Source organism: Limulus polyphemus, unplaced genomic scaffold (genome assembly GCF_000517525.1).
Source record: "Limulus polyphemus unplaced genomic scaffold, Limulus_polyphemus-2.1.2 Scaffold729, whole genome shotgun sequence".
Lineage (NCBI taxonomy): Eukaryota > Metazoa > Arthropoda > Merostomata > Xiphosura > Limulidae > Limulus > Limulus polyphemus.
The window spans coordinates 216,427-233,537 of NW_013666339.1; the positions used below are offsets into that span (position 1 = coordinate 216,427).

Sequence of the window (17,111 nt, forward strand, 5' to 3'; positions counted from 1 at the left end):
TGAACTGCCCTCTGGAAGACATTATGCGGGCTGGTATGTGGACTACTTCTAATACTTTCCTACCTCATTACTTACATGATCTGGCTGTTTACTGAGGGTTTTGTCTACTGCATGTAGCTATTTTGACCACATCTGTTAGATTTAAACCAGGGGTGAGTATTTACCTCAATCATATACTCTTTTAATTCCAGAGTCCCTTTATTTTTCACTGGATTCCATTCTGTGGTGAGTGTTTCCCAGGCAGGTATTCCTTCTCTTTTCAATTCTGCACTAGCAACCACTTTGACTATAATACTACAGGTTGCAAGAGTCTCTGTCAAAATGTGGTTTTCCATAAGACTATCTAGGTGCCTACTTATTGTTTTGGACCACCACTTATGGATTATCATGAGTAAAGCTAAAGGGGATCCTGTTCATCCCTGCTGATCTTCAAGTTGAATAAATCGTGATTGGTTTGCTTTTAAAAATGTAGGCAGCTTGGTTCACCTATTGCACATTTTCCAGAGCACTGTTCCTCAGGACTCCCCAATGTGTGTTACCCCCCAGACTTTATTAGTTGAGCTCAGGAGGCCTTATCACCTCCACTTTCCACTCACTGGGTGGGGTGGACAGAGGCTTTTCCTCTAGAGTGTTTAAGTGTGTTCCTATACTTTTGGAGAAGATGAGGAAGTTGGGGGCCCTCCTACTTTGATCCCTGGATGTTTTTCCTAGATGTCAGTAGGAGTAACACCAACCTCTGTGGGAGCCTACTTGTAATTCCTGTTCAGATTTGACACAAAGCTATCCAGTTTGGATGTGCATGATCCTTCTCTTTGACCAATATTGGTTTCATATATTGTTCATGGATGGAAGTCCACAATGTCCTCATAATTCTGAACATAAAATGGTCCCATCCTAGATCCTTGGTTGAGCACAGGTTCCACGTCCTCTCCATAATTTGAGGGGCAAGCAAAATACTCCTTGCCCACTTGGTTGGGGAGTGAGGATGAATGTTCATAATTCCAGACCGGATGAGTTCTCTTCCTTTAGTTGAGTACTGTATGCACAATCCCATCGTTCTGAGCCTGGGGTGTTGCCTTTTGGACTTCTTCAGCATTACTTACTCTCTCGTTGTGAATCCAGTGATGCGAAATGTATCATTCTATTGGGATCCAATCAAAAGTGTATGACATTGTGGTACAATAGCCACCAACATGGGATATAGTTACCACGGCCCCTTAATTCCAACTCGGAGTTGTGGAACTTCTGCTATCTGGTTGGGCTGGCCTATACTGATGATTACTCATATTCTATTCCACCTTTGATATAGGAACTGAGTTCCAGGTGGAGAGCATACCTGTTCTGGATTTAGTTTTGTTCCCCCACTCTTATACCATCTTTATCTTGGTACACTCCTTTTCTATCCAGATGCTTTCTGTATCGTTCATACCTTCAATGGCCCCTCCACCTTCTTAATGTGGGATTCTAACTAAAGTGTCAGTGGAAGTAAGTATGTTTGGGAAGTTAACATTTTCCTGAATTGCAAATGAATTTCCAATAATGCTTACCTCTGCTGACACTCTCCCACCCTACCTCCCCACGAAAAGCCAGTTTATGTCTATAAAAAAGTGATTACATTATCTGAATGAGGTGCTTATATACAGTACTTAGATAGAGGGTGCATTGAAGTTGGTGGATAATTTTACAGATTGGAATTTGCCAAGGGCATTCAAATGGGGTATAAAAGACTGGAGCAAGTGTTTTAAATGCTTAGATGGGTAAAGAGTGGAAACCCTAGAGATCGAGAAATTGCTATACTGTCGGTGGTGGTAAGTATTACTGGAAACATTTTAAGAAAATCTAGGAAACTCTACTTATTAATTAACTTATATTTAATATTTTACATTGTTTACAGTGCTTTGTGTTTAGTCATAAATGTTATTAATTTGTTTATATGCTTTGTTTATTTCACAGTTATAATATTAGTGTGGATCAAAACATTCCTTTGTGCACAATGAAATATTAACCTGGAACCTGTACATTGAGACAGAGATAAGGCATCAAAATGAGGGTTTGTGCAGCAGGTTCTTGTAAAAGTAACTCTGAATTAAATTTAGGATTACTTTTTCACCCTCTTCCTAAAGATGACTTTGTGAAAGATCAATGGATTGATTTGCTTGACATAGATGATTCCAAAATATCTGATCAGACTAGAGTGTGTTCTCTACACTTCAAATCAAAAGATTATGGAACTGTCAAAAGAAACTTAAAAGCAAGTGCATTGCCATCTCTATATCTTTCAAAGGAGAAATCTGTTCCTGCTGTAGATGTTTTTGATAACACAGGAGAATATGATGATATTGAAGGAAAGAAAGGGGAAAATAATTCTGAAAGTGATAAACAGAGCTCAGATAAGGATACCCACCAAGTTACCACTGAAACAAAGAAGGAAGAAGAGGTAGTTTAATTTTTTTAACCCATGTTTATTATATTAAATTATATATATATATTTATCATTGTAATAGTTTTAATCCCATATGGTACCTTTCCTCTTCTCACAGATATAACTATTCTCGTTCAATGCTGTCCTCTGTATGCAAAAAGTTTTTTGCATGCCACAAGCCTTAATCTCCCACACATCCCACGATCAACATGATTCAACTGTGTCTCACATATAAATCATCATGCAACAATCCTCCACCAATAGGAATGCAACATACTCTCCTGACGCATGTGACTCCCTCTACTTAATTATACCAAACTATCATTTCTCATTTGGCAGTGCTATAGTCAAGACATTTTTTGTTTATCACACTCTGGTGGGCCATTTCTCCATGACAGAGGATGCCCAAGGTAGAGTTTCATATTCTTATACCCACTTTCCTGCTTTTCATCCCTCATGATGCTATCTTAGATTTGTTCGTCACGGGATTGGGTACCAGTTACACATCTTACCCTTTGACCTTGTTTCAGATCCATCAGTCTTTTGTCGGGAGGTCAGAGTCTTACATGATTTCAGCATGCTGGGGAATTGTACTTACACTACAACTTGGTTGTCTGGCTTCTCTCAGCTCATTTCGAACTGGAGTTGTCACAACATACATACTCATCTGCTTCTTTCTCATGCAGCTTGGGTGGTTGGATTTTCCAGTGGAAGAAGTCTTTCCTGTTAGCTACCTAACAGTCTTGTCTTTTGGGGGTGTCTTTTTCAACTCCCAACTCCATCAGGCCCATCCTTCTTCTCTTCAATTGCTTTTGTAACCTATCTTACTGCATTTAGGGGATGTGGCTTATACACAGGGTTTGCACAGACCTTGAAAAGTCCTTGAACTTAGGTCTATCCTTGAAAAGTCCTTGAATTTTGAATTAAGAAAAAATTGTTTCCTATTTGTAAAAATACCACTACATCTAGAGTGTTCGTATTAGTACGGGATAAATTGTCAAAGTTAATATGATTAAAAAAAATTAAATAATCACATCATTGTTTGACTGCCGGCTGCGTGTTTTTAGTCGCATATTTTACCGCTGTGCACACACTCAGCAAATTTTGGAAATTGATATGTTTGGCAGTTTTCGAGTGAGTCACATGGCGAATCGTGCATGACCTCGCACCACTTGTATTGTGATGCAAGTATTTGAATGTGATGCATGCAGGTGTTTCCATTTTTAACCGTGCATGGCTCTTAGATACAAACTTAAAGCAGTGGATTCGAGAGGTAAAGGGGGACACACACAAAGCATTGTGTACAATTTGTAACAAAATTATCGATCTCTCCTCAATGGGATTGAGTGCCCTGACTTCATATAGTAAAAGTTAAAAGCATAAGGATCTTATGAAGGCCACAAATTATGGGGGATTGCATATGTTTTTTGTTGGAAAATCAAAAGAAATTAGACCTAGATCTGTTGAATTTATGAGTGCAACTGGATTTAGTGTCCATAGTAGCAGTGCCAGTGGTAATGCCAGTGACAACGACAATGACAGTGGTGATATTGATGAGTCAAGCAATTTGAGGCCTACTAGACCTAGTACTAGTGCGAATAGTACTAGTACACTCAATAAGCCTAGCTCTACGTGGATATTGTGTACCAAAAATGATGTTCTTAAAGCAGAAATTTTGTGCACACCTTACACTGTGTCGAAACATCATTCATACAAATCTAATGAAGAAATTTCATTATTATTCAGCCAGATGTTTCCAGACAGCGAAATTGCAAAACAATTCAGTTGTGGAGAGAGAAAATCATAAAGCAGAAATTTTGTGGACACTTTACACTGTGTCGAAACATCATTCATACAAATCTAATGAAAAAATTTCATTATTATTCAGCCAAATGTTTCCAGACAGCGAAATTGCAAAACAATTCAGTTGTGGAGAGAGAAAATCATATTTATGTGTGTTTGGACTAGCTGAACATTTCAAGAGTCGTCTTTTAGAAAACATTGGGATGGGTACTACACTGTTCTTTTTGATGAGAGCCTAAATAAGAATTCGCAAAAAAACCAGATGGATGTACATGTGCACTATTGGTCAGACAACAGAGTAGTTACCAGCTACTTGGATTCAAAATTCCTTGGTAAGGATAACAATTAGCATTTCTTTATTTTTGATTAGACCCTATATAATTAAAAACTTAAAATTAAAAAAGTTAAATAGATAGATAGTGTCTTACTAATTCTAACCTCTAGGCCTGTTCCTTGGTTATTGGGAACTGGTCTGACTTGAATAAAAAATTTGCAAAGAGAATAAAAAATAACAACTTAGATTTCATTTATTAAAATTTTATAAACATTCTGTTACAATTTGGGTACCGGTGCAACATGGATAAATTGTTTGCAAAGAAAATGATAAAGGAAAACTTAGATTTTATTTATTAAAAGTTCATAAACATTCTTTTAACATTTTTATAAACATTTTGTTGCAATTTATTAATTTGTATGTGTTTTTATTTTAGGTCATGCAATTGCAGAATACATGGTTGCGTATATCGAAGAAGCAGTAGAGATGTTGAAAAACCCAAGTTAGTGTAAATAAGCATGAACGGGCCAAATGTTAATTGGAAATTCCATGACATCATGAATAAAGAAATGTTGAATGACGTCCAGTTAAGAGTAGGGTGGTGGTGTTTTGCTGGTGTAGATGATGAGATGTCTTCCAATCTGACACTGCATCTCTGAATGAGTCTATCCGAGGGGATGTTTTAGCTTTTGAGTAAACCAATAAAATTGCAATTCACCCCTTCGTTGGGATCCCTCATCTTATCCGCACATGGATGTCGGTTCCCAGTGGCTGGGTTTTGGATTCAGAGCTGAACCAATCAACATAAGTCCTCACACATGTATCATCGGTGTGTCTGTTTCCCCACTCATTTGGCCTTACATTCATTGCTAATGTGTTGTGGGTCATGGTGGATGAACATGCAGGTTGCTACAGTTCTTCCTTTTGCACTATCCCTTGAAGATTTACATATGCCGAAGATTATACTGCACTGGGGGTGGTTCCTGTCTGATTGGTTTTGAGTGGGATGTTGCACAATATGGGAACATCTAGATTATTCCAATCGTCTGGATCTCGGGTTCCCGGATCAGTAACTTATTATTTATTTCCTCACATGCTCACAAATTCGTGGGGATGATAACTCCCTCTGGTCTGCTGAACTTGAGGAGAAGATGGTATAATTTTCTTTACTACCCCCTACTTGATGGCTAGGTTTTGGATTGCAGTTGATTGGTTGTTAGTATGATCCTTTTTCCTACCTCGATATGGATGTCAGTTCCCGGGGGGCTGGGTTTTGAAATGTAGCTGACTTGTTGATGGTATGATCTTTCCTACCCTCTCATGGATGTTGGTTTTCGGTAGCTGGGTTTTGGACTGCAGTTGACTTGTCGCTGGAATGATCCTCTTTCCTACCCCCCACATGAATATTGATTCCCACTGGCTGGGTTTTGGATTGTAGTTGACTTAATTGTGGTATGATTCTCATCCTATCCTCACATGGATGTCATTTGCCGGTTACTGGGTTTTGGATGCAATTGACTTGCCCTGTATGGTTGGTTGTACCCTAGCCACTTTACGCCTTGGGGCACATCCTTTTACTTTCACCCACATTAATGTCTCCCGAGGGATTGAGATTCCAATATCATGTGGTCTGGATCCCAATCCAAACATTCTTCTCTCCATTTTCTGCCCATGTTTGCAACACCTCTTTCCACGCTGGGCATAGAGTATACCTGGTACAGATGTGGTACAGTCTCCCATTTAGGATCATTTACTGTGAGGATCTCCACTTTTAGGATGCTCTTCAAATGCTTTCGAAGGGTGCTTCTTGCTTTCCCTTGGACCGGTCCCTAACTATATGGGATTCTAACTATATCTGTGAGTAGAGGTAAGGTATCGTATTGGAAGTTATAGTTTTCCTATATTGAAAATGTATTTCCGATAGATATTTATTTCCCCTCACCTTCCTTCCCATTAACAACTGGTGCTTCCATTTTCTGATAGTGATAGTTCGATAGAATCGAATAGAGTGAGTCGCATCCATTAGGAGGATGTGTTGCACTCATATTGGTGGAGGGTTGTTGCATGATGATTTGCATGTGAAACACAGTTGAACCACGGTGATCGTAGGGTATGTGGGAACTCAAGGCTTGTGGCATGAAAAAATATTTTTGCATATTGAGGGAAGCAGTGAATGAGAATAGTTTTTTGTGAGAGGAGGTAAGTACCTGTTGGAAATACATTTTCAGTATAGGAAAATTATAACTTACATAAAAAATTTTTATATTGGATTAACTACCATAAAAACATTTTATATCTTTCTGAATATTAGAAACTTCTTAAACTTTTCATTGTATACATCTAGGTGTAAATGTAATATATAAATATATTTAAACAACTGTATTCATTCACATTTTATTGATACATTTGGGAAGCTGCACACTTTGTAAACTGACAAATTCTTGAAAACCAAAATTGTATTAATATACTTGTGCATATCATAACATACTACACAGCTGAAATTATTTTTCAATTCTGACCTGAATTTTTTTTAGAAGTTAAATATATTTGTTGTTTATTTGTTATAGAAACCAGTTAGAAGAGCATCTCGTAAAGCAGCTCTTCTTGCTGCTGAAAAAATTCAGCGTGCTGTGAGGGAGTATGGACTACTGGAAGGTGTAAGAAGTGAAACACCAGAGCCAGAACCCAAGAAGGATTCTACAGTAAAACTAAGCCTCTCTAAAGCATTGAAGGTAGAATTAATAAAAAAACAACAATTAAATATGACACCTACAATGTTACCTAGTAAAAACATTATTAGACCCATTACAGTAGGCTATTCGCATGCTGAACAGAATGCTCTCTATATGGAGTGCTTTGAAGAAGTCCTTTCTCCAGTACAAGTTGCAGCCTGTCGACAAGCACAGCAAGAATATGATAAAGTAATGAAATACATCCTTTCACGAAGGGCCTCCAAAAATGAGAAAGTAAAGATCATATATACTTCACATGAAGGTGAGGTGCTCAGTATTGGACAAGTAGGAGATTCTGGTAATCGAATTACAACTAGTCCTTTGACAGGTGGAGGGAAAAACATCCCAACTAGCATTGTTACAAGACCTCTGGCTTTAGAGGTAAGGCTAGTCCAGGTTACCTCTGTATTTATAGAGAAATCTGGTATTGTACTACAGAAACTCAAGGTTTTATAGTGACAAGATTTTGTAAATAATTACTCTGGATGAGTTGTATGATTTTGTTATACACTTAGTATTGCACATATCTATTGGGAAGGAACTTGCATGGGAAAAAAAATGTAGAAGCAAATGATTCATGCTGTAGCATAACATATACTAGTTAAATTGTCTATTCAGTGCTAGCAGAACTTTGTGTGGCTAAATTCATGTTATCAACTATCTCACTAAAAGTAGTAATTTATTATATATTTAAGGTGTCTATCTAATTTACAAAGATATTCTAGTAGCTAGTTACTAGACATTATTTCAGCTTATTAACTGTTGTTTTTTGTTTTCCTCAAAGTAATGTGCATGTGACCTACGTAATGTGTTTAGTGTAACACTGTATTTTAATTTTACATTAGCTAAAGATACATAATCAAAAATAGAGCATTACAAAAACTTTGTAATGCTGTAAAAATGTTGATTTCTTTAGAATAATTCATTGTATCGTCGTGTTCAGGTGTTCAACCTGCATACCCAAAGAAACAAGTGGAGTTAGGAAGGAATGTTTTTTCATTGTAGAGATGTATAATTTGCTGTATTTTAAGATTTGAGATAATAATTTGCTTTTGATAGGGTCCACAAAATGCTAAACCATCATCAGTTCAGACCATGAGTGGAGAAAACAGTTCTTCTAAGCTTCTAGTTGATACAACTACAGGAGTAATAATGGGGTCATTACCAAAGGATATCACCATACTTCAGCCTTCTACAGGGCAAAATAAAACTACAGGTATGTGTGTATACATTTATGCACATGCTAAAAAATTTGCATCTTGTCTTCTGGCAGTTTGTAAAAAATGAATGAAGTCTTGCTATTTTGCTCCGAATGTTTTGATTTGAATCTGATAGTTGATGAAATGAGATTGCCCAGAACCATATATTGGTCGGGATCTATGCTTTGTCACTTGCCCTACAATAGATTACACTGGTGGTTCATTTACCTGCAATTTTTTAGACAATGAAAAGTTTTTACATATTTGTGGTTTTCAATAATTTCATTGCATTTCAAACCAGATGGCATCAAATATATTGTTCACTGCTTACACGTTTCAAGAAACACCTGTGCATAGCTCATGAATATTTATCAGTGCTATAAATATAGATCCAGACCAGATCTTGTTCAATGCCAATAATAACCTATGAAGCTCACCAGAAAAAAGAAAATTGCGAAATAAATTTAAAATTGACTTGTATCAAGTTTGATTTGTACTTTATAGAACTGTTGTTTTTATAAAAAGTATATGATCATGTTTTTAATGGATTTTAAAAAATATAACTAGTTAATAATGTGAAATAAAATTTTATCAAGCTTATTTCATATAAGTTGTTGAACTGGTTTTTCCTTAAAATATATTTAATTTACAAATATCTAGTTGTTCAATTTTAATTCAGATTGGAATAGAAAGTAAGAACTGAGTGGCAAGGTTTGGACATATATCAACTGTAGAACTTGTTTTGTGATAGAAGCAAAATAAAATCCTTTGAACTAAATTATAAAACTAGATGTACTTGCACAGGGTATCCAAAAGTGTTCTGTTTCAAGTGTAAATAAAACCAAAATTAAGAGTAACAAATATGTTTATTTCTTGCTTTTGAAGTTCATGTGTCATGTTATGTTGTAGTCTACAGAGTGCATAATTCTTCTTGTGATTCATGCCATGCACACGTTTTACAGATGTCATGACTGTACATATTGCAATGTTAAGTGTCCTTTATGTGACATCATTCTCTAGTCTAATGACTGAATGACAGACAACACACTACTGTATACTGGTAGGAGTTGTTAAAACAGGTGAACCTTCCAGGTGGTCTTTGACCCCCTTTCAGAAAAATAAGTAACACTATATCATCTTGAATTTTTATTTTCAGCTTTTTAAACAACTTTAAAAGAAACTGAAATTCTAAAATGAAAGGAAATTTTTAAAGTATTTTTATTAGTGTCTTACAACACAGATAAACTAAATCAAATTATATGAATTTATTTAAGTTGAAACTAGATACTATTTAAGTATTATCCCCAAAAGGGGGTCAAAAGGCCACCTAGAGGGGGTTACCTGTTTTAACCACTCACACTAGTGTGTTCTCAGTCAGTCAGTAGACACTAAAATGACATCACATAAGGGATGCTTAATGTTGCAATTTGTACTGATGTGTAGTTAGTAAAAAGTCCAGGGTCATTTAAAGAAGTACATCTTAATTTGACAATTCTTAACTGTTTTACATTGGCTTATTATTATTGTGGACATGACAATATAACAGATATTATATTGGATCAACATGTAGGAGAGAAGAGTGAGCATGCCATGAATCATGAGAAGAATTATGCACTCTGCAGTCTACAACACAGCATGACTTTGATCAAGTCAAGATATGTGTATGTGAAGTTGTGTTTTTCGCTATCCCGAAGGTATACACATCGGGTGTAACTGTATTTGAAGGAACAGGCATGCACGTCCAGGCTTTTTTGCAAAAAACTCATTATTTTTCAACCAATTTTTCTAAGTAATACATCAATACATTACCAAAAGTGTCAAACTTAAGTGGTCGTGCCCACTTATAAATTAAAGTCTGTCTTTGACCGATTCTTCTGATACATTCTGCTAACATGATATTTATGTATTATACATCATTTGAAAGATTTTGAGCTCTAGTATATGATGATATAGAAAATTCAAAGATTCAGGATGTGTGGCAGTTGCTAGGAGACTTAGAAGAATGTGAAAAAATGCTTATTGTAAAAATGGCCTGTTTTACACAAACTTACACTTATACCTTAATATCTAATATTTGAAATAACACAATAAACATATAGAGCGGGTCTTCAAAATTATTTTGGTACTTATTTGATAAAAATTGGTTGAGAAATAAGTTCTCAAAAGGATTTTCTAAACGTGGTGATTTTGGCGTCGCTACGCCTTTGCAATTCCTGGCATTGTTCTCATATTGAAGGCCTAGTCTGAAGGGGAGGGGAAAAGTAAAACCTAGACACACCCTTAGTAATGAATGTGCCTTCTGATCCGACACATCAATTGTCCACAAATGTCCAGCCTACTCCAAGCATGTCAGGTATTGTTTGAATATCATTTATGCAAAAGAGTTTGCCCATAAATAATGTAGCATGTAAGGAACTTTAATGATGAAAAATACAAGGTTATCAAGCCCTTTGAAAATTCTGTGCATTTTTCTTGTCCACCTTTGATTTGAATATCATTTTTTCTTGCCAAGGTGTCCCTATTTCCCAAATGGAATCTCTTTTTGTCTAACAGGATTTGCATCAAGAAAGAGAATGTCAACAACCAGTATCACAGATGAAGAAAAACTGCTTGAGACACGGAAAAGGAAGCGTGAATGGGCTTACAAAAACAGGCTTAATATGTCCCAAGATAAACGGCTTGAGATGAGGTCAAAAAATAAAGAGCAGCAGCAAAAACATAGGTCCAATTTGTCTGCAGAGGAACTGTTACAAATAAGATCTAGAAACAGAGAATTGCAGAAACAGCATAGGTCAAGTTTGTCTGAAGAACAACAGCAAGAAATAAGATCTAGGAATAGAAAACAACAGCAACAGCGTAGGGCTAATATTTCCCAGGAGCAACAACAACAAATAAGGGCCCAGGATAGAGAACGCCATCGACACCAACGGGCACAAATGAAACAACTACAGCTAACTGCTTATCCTTTTGCTGATCAAGTGAAATTCTTGGAAGATTTTGACCCAGTAGATGGTTGCCATATGAACTTTAAAAGCAAGAAATAAAAATATTTATTATTCTTAATTTTGGTTTTATTTACTCTTGAAACAGAACACTTTGCGGACCCTGCACAAGTACATCTAGTTAGTAAGTTGGTTCTAAATTTTGTGTAATTTGTTTAAGTATTTCCACTGTCAGGAGAAAAAAAGTTAAGGGATATTCGTGACATCTTCTCTGTCTGTAAAGAGTTAATGTGTATTTTACATTATTATTGTGTTCCTTTCCCATTTTTATATGGTCTTTGAACACAGAATTAAATTTTTTTCCATCTCAAAAACCATTATACCTAAGAGGGGTATTAAAATAGAAATGGTTGTGAACCTCTGCATTAATGGCTTCCAAGATGGTAACTTACATCCACACACATTAGCAATCTTCCTCAGTGTGTTTGGCAAAGAGATTAGCATGCCACTAGCCTTGAACTAACTACTACCATATTTTCACATGATTTTACATGAATTGAACCACTACATGGTGATGTCATCATATGACAAAAACCCTCCACCAATAGAAGAGTGATGAGGCAAGTAAGAAAATGTGCACCAGGAAGGGGAGGATGGGTGGTTGGGGATGTGGGAATAGGTATCTATTGGAAATATATTTTCAACTAAGGAAAGTGTTAACTTCCAAGATGATAACTCACCTCTGGACACAGATTAGCTAGAAATGTTATTTTTAATTTTAGTTCATTATGCTTTCCACTGTTGTTCCTGCTTTAAGCAGAGATAGATGGAATTTCAGTATTATGCTTCACCATTTATCTGACATTAGGTCCCTGCATGTTTTCATGGATTTTAAAAGCATTGGCAGTCTTATTGTGCATCATTACCTTGATGATTTGATACTGATTTTTTACTTTTGTGACCAGTGTTTATAGAGTGTGTATCAGGTCCATGTCTCTCCGAGAACTAGAGAACCTAGTATGCAAAAAGACAAGGGTAATAATTTGTATTTGGTGGGAAAAAAAGAGTGATATGGGTTGGTCCTGTAGAAGAACTCTGGTTTCCAGAGCTAGCACAGCAGGTTCGAATCTGTGCAATACCATAAAATATTCCCTGCACTTTATAAGCTGAGGGTGAGTGAATTATAAGAGTGATAGTCAATCCCATAGCATTGGTAGTGAGTAGTTAGGCGCTGCTGACTGGTTGCATTTCCTCTGGTAAGTAGCTCAGAATTAGGAATAGTGGCAGATAGCCTTAGTAGCTTTGCCACAAATACAAACAAAATGGAAGAAAGTGACAAGGCACGGTGTTGAACTTTGAAATAGAAAAAAAATGTTTTATTACTGGTTCATATAAACTGAAGAGTGACTGATCATTAAAATGGGCTATTGCAAGGTGATATGTGATAAAGTAATTACTATGAAAATACAAATGATAAAACAAATTAAATAGATGAAATAAAGACAAACCTTTGCTGATGAATAATCAAAGTGAATAAAGCACATATGACCAGAAGTAGGGATGAGACAAGAACCAAAGGAAGACAAAAGCAGACTTGATTGTCTCACATGAGTCTCTAAGATCAAATAACATCTGTCTGAGAATGTCAAAACTGCATTCTCAAATCTTCTCTGTAGCTAACTAATTAGAAAATGTGATCACAAGAACTGAATGTATCGGCTCCATGTTACATTCGAAAAGCAGGGTTTTGTACAATGTGTAAAGTAGGATACAATACAACTATCCCATAAAACTGATAAGTTTCTTGATTGGACATGTTTCATGTAGTAAGACCTCAGGCTGAATTTAACACATGACCTTAACCAGATTTAACAATTTCCCTGTTCTAGATTAGAGCTTTAAAAATTATGTAGGTATGAAATGTAAGCTACAGTAGTGCAAGGTATGTAGTACTTGCATACCACACTAATACATTTGTATCTGGCTTTGTAAATTAGTCAATCTCATCACTGGCATACATAGGTGCAGAGATCATATTTCAAGAATTCTGGTTTACTTTCTTTCATTTCTGAATTTACATAATGGAGACTACGGTTATGCATGACTGTGGAAGTATGTGCTTCTATTTTTTTTTTTCTGTCACTTATTCATTAGTTGTTTCTGATTAAAGCAAATTTCCTATGTAGTTCAGAATGAAAAATTACCATATTAATTAATGTAGTTGACATAATGGTTTAGCTAGTGAAGTGTAAAAAATCAAAAACTTAGGATTAAAATATTTTGCTTAATCATTTGGGTACCCTCATTGTTATTAATATTTTCAACTGTGAGAGAGCTATTCACAGGAAATAGACCTATTTATTGCCTCTCCAGTGTGATCTCTGAGATCACTGTAAAGTCGTAAGGGATGTATTGTTTGGCTTGTCTTCCTTTTCCAATGTAATGCCATTGACCTACACTTGTTTTCAGAGAGATAATGTATGGCTAGTAGAGTTTTCACCTTGGCTATCTTTTTCCAGTTACATATGATAATAGTCTGATTGCTTCTATGATAGAGATTTAGAATCACCCCTCTGGCTCATGGCTTAATTCTAGTCCTGATTTCATCTCATTCTCTTGGAGTTGTGAGCTATGTTGCAACTCTTGGAGTTGTTGTTCGATTTGTTTTGGTCCATTGTAATAGTACAATGATGGCTTCTTATATTAAGAAGCAGAGGTAACTTGGTCCTAACATCTTTAATTTACTTTGCTGTCCTGTACAGGAACTGATTCTAACAACTATTAGTTGCCTGCTTACCACATTCTTTGTGTGATTACTCGAGTTGCTGATTAATTTACACCCAGACAAGGTTTTCTTTACAGTCACATCCTCAGATCTTCTGTTGACTGCATAAATGTGGGTGACACTATAACATCTTAAGGTACAAAACTTAGTCTGTAGCTTAATATGCCACATGACAGATTTGGCATTATCTTTGTGTGTATGTTTTTCATCCTTTGCATCTTTTCTGGTAGTTGGTTTCAGGGTCACTGATGTTGTGACATACTTTTGCACTGTCTTCTGTGCCAACTTCTGTAGATCCTCTGGCACATCTTTCAACAGAAATTATTCTTGATGTCTGTACCATACTTGAGGAGACTTTCCTTCTATCTTTTCACCCTATTCCAAAACATACTTACCTCTGATGACACTATAGCTATTTCTCTGTCTCCAGGGTTTTTACTATTTGCCCATCTAAGCATTGAAAATGCTTGCTCCAGTGTTTTATACCCCACTTGAATTCCCTTGGAAAATTTTAATTTGCAAAATTCTCCACCAACTTCAGTGTGCCCTCTATCTAGGTACTGTATATAAGCACCTCATTCAGATAATGTAATAATTTTTTTTTCGACAAAGTATTTGGCAGGGGTTTCTATAAACTGGAGTGTTGTGATTATTCACAATTTACATTGCAACTTTGAATGTGGTTGGCGTTACTACAGTTATATCTTCATTTATATTTATAAATTACTTTAACAAAAAAAAGAATAATGTACTGACAGGTATGAATTCTCAAGTTAGTGTTTTTACTATGGAGGCCTACCAGACCTCTTCTGTTCCACCTTTGCTATGTGGTGTTTGTCAACTGCTAGGGGAAGGGTCACTCTCAGGTGAAGCTGTCCGTGATATGATCTGTTGCGAGATGGAGACATATATAGGGACCAAGAGTGTCTCTCCGGGGAGTTCAGAGACAGCTTTTGCAAATGTCTTGGGACCAGCTGGGGAGAAATTAGTCACTTTTTCCAGCTCCTTTTACTAGGTTGGCCTCAACAGAGGTTTATCTTGATCAGCCACCTCCATCCCCTGATACTGATATTGTTGTTCATGCTGGGAGATTTGCTGCTCAGTTATGTGATGGGATAGCTATGCTTTGTCCCCCACATTTATCGGAACAGCATGCTTTGGCTTATCACTGCCAGGAGGAGGTGTATTTAGATTCTCAATGGATGGACTACTTTTTTGATCCTGTGGGGATCTAGATTGGAACCTGTGATCAATTTAAACAAATCACAGTTTTCTCGGATTCGTCTTACTCTCACGGCTGTCCTGAGGTATTTATCTTCGATTCAACTTTTGTCAGAAGCCTATCAATGTTTCTTTCCACAATTTGAGGATGAGTTGGGGATTTTGCTAACATCTATCTCAGTCAGATTGTCTTATTTAGTTCTTTCTCTGGTGTCCTGCCTGGTTTGTTGTTGGGATTCATTGAGTAGAGACGCTTTATTAGAAAGTATTTTTTTACCATATTCTTCCTTCAGGAAGTTACGGGAAGCTCCTTCTCTCCATCCTGTGTTGTTTGCCACAGTTCCAGCTTGTTTACGTTCTACTTTATCATTGTTGGCTTCTCGCCTTTCTGGAGCTAATTTGGGAGTGTTGTCTCATAGTGTTTCCTGGCCCCCTCCTTCAGTTCCCAGGTTTATTGGTTCCCATAATAATCTGTCCATATTCTCAAGGATCTTTGGCTCGGGCGGACCATCGACAATAGCATTGCAGTACATTGCACAACGGTTCAAGGTCTGTCTCTCTTGAAGGGAGAAATTTTCATGATACATTCAGACAATTCCACGATGGTATCTCAGATTTCTCATCCAGGAGGCACACATTCTCGAGACCTTTGTTTTTGTACCTTGGATCTTCTCTAATGGCTCATTCCCATCGTATCAGTCTTTTAGCATGTCATATTCCAGGAGTGATGAATTTAATTGCAGATCACTTGTCTTGACCCATCCAGATTCTTCCGACAGAGTGGATGCTACATCAAGATGTTTCATTGGATTTGCTCTCAGTTTGGGTCTCCAACAATTGATGCCTTTTCAACTCATTGGAATTCTCAACTGCAGTTGCTTTGGCCTCCTACACCTCATCCTCAAGTGTTGGCAGTAGATACATTCCGTCAGGACTGGACAGGTTTACATCTCTATGCCTTTCCACTGACTTGGCTATTGCCCCGGGTTCTGGCTATGGTTTATTCCACTCCCTGTCGAGTTCTCTTGGTTGCACCATATTGGCCAGCTCAAATGTGGTTTCCACTTCTTCAGTATCTGCAGGAATGTCCACCTCTACCTCTTCCACATTGAGAGTCTCTGTTGAGACAACCTCGATCAGACATTCTCCACTCAGATGTTTGGAAACCCAATATTCATGCTTAGAAGTTATGCAGTCTTTTGCCTGACATAAGGGATTAATTTCTAAGGTTTCTCTGTATTTAACTAAATCTCTCCGTAGGCCAACCATGACCGTTTATCAATGGAAATGGAATACTTATCAGTGGTGTATTAAAAGGATTTTAAACCCTCTTCATCTTAAAGTGTCTACCATGTCCCATTTTATGGCTTGTGTATTTGAGAGGGGTCTTGCTTTATCCACGATGGCTTTATATAAGGCATCCTTATACATTATTTTTCAGTATTCCAAATATTGGAAGGTTTTTGAATCCTGAGTACTATCAGGTCTACTCAAATCCATTTGTATTTTTTCAACCCAAATGTCCTTTTCAATTACTGAATTGGAATTTTACAGTTGTTTTACCTGCATTATCTCATTCTCCCTTTGAGCCCTTAGCTTCATGTTCTTTGTTTCACCCTTTTCTTAAATTGTATTTTTTGTTGTTGTTGGCTTGTGGACATTGTCAGTCAGAGTTGTTTGCAATCCCTGTGCATCAGGCAGTTTATCATTCCAAATTTGTCCTACTTTACCCT

The 17,111-nt window shown here is 36.8% G+C and overlaps 1 protein-coding gene across 2 annotated transcripts in view; it reads left to right on the forward strand.

The window, feature by feature from the left end:
- The window catches only part of LOC106460211, a 93,181-nt gene that overhangs the window by 24,018 nt on the left and 52,052 nt on the right, over positions 1-17,111 (forward strand). For both annotated transcript variants that reach the window (XM_022386876.1, XM_022386877.1), the window contains 3 exons: positions 1,954-2,437; positions 7,067-7,612; positions 8,291-8,447. In XM_022386876.1, coding sequence (XP_022242584.1) covers positions 2,045-2,437; positions 7,067-7,612; positions 8,291-8,447 — 1,096 coding nt within the window. In that variant the 5' untranslated portion in view covers positions 1,954-2,044. The remainder of the gene's footprint in view (positions 1-1,953; positions 2,438-7,066; positions 7,613-8,290; positions 8,448-17,111) is intronic.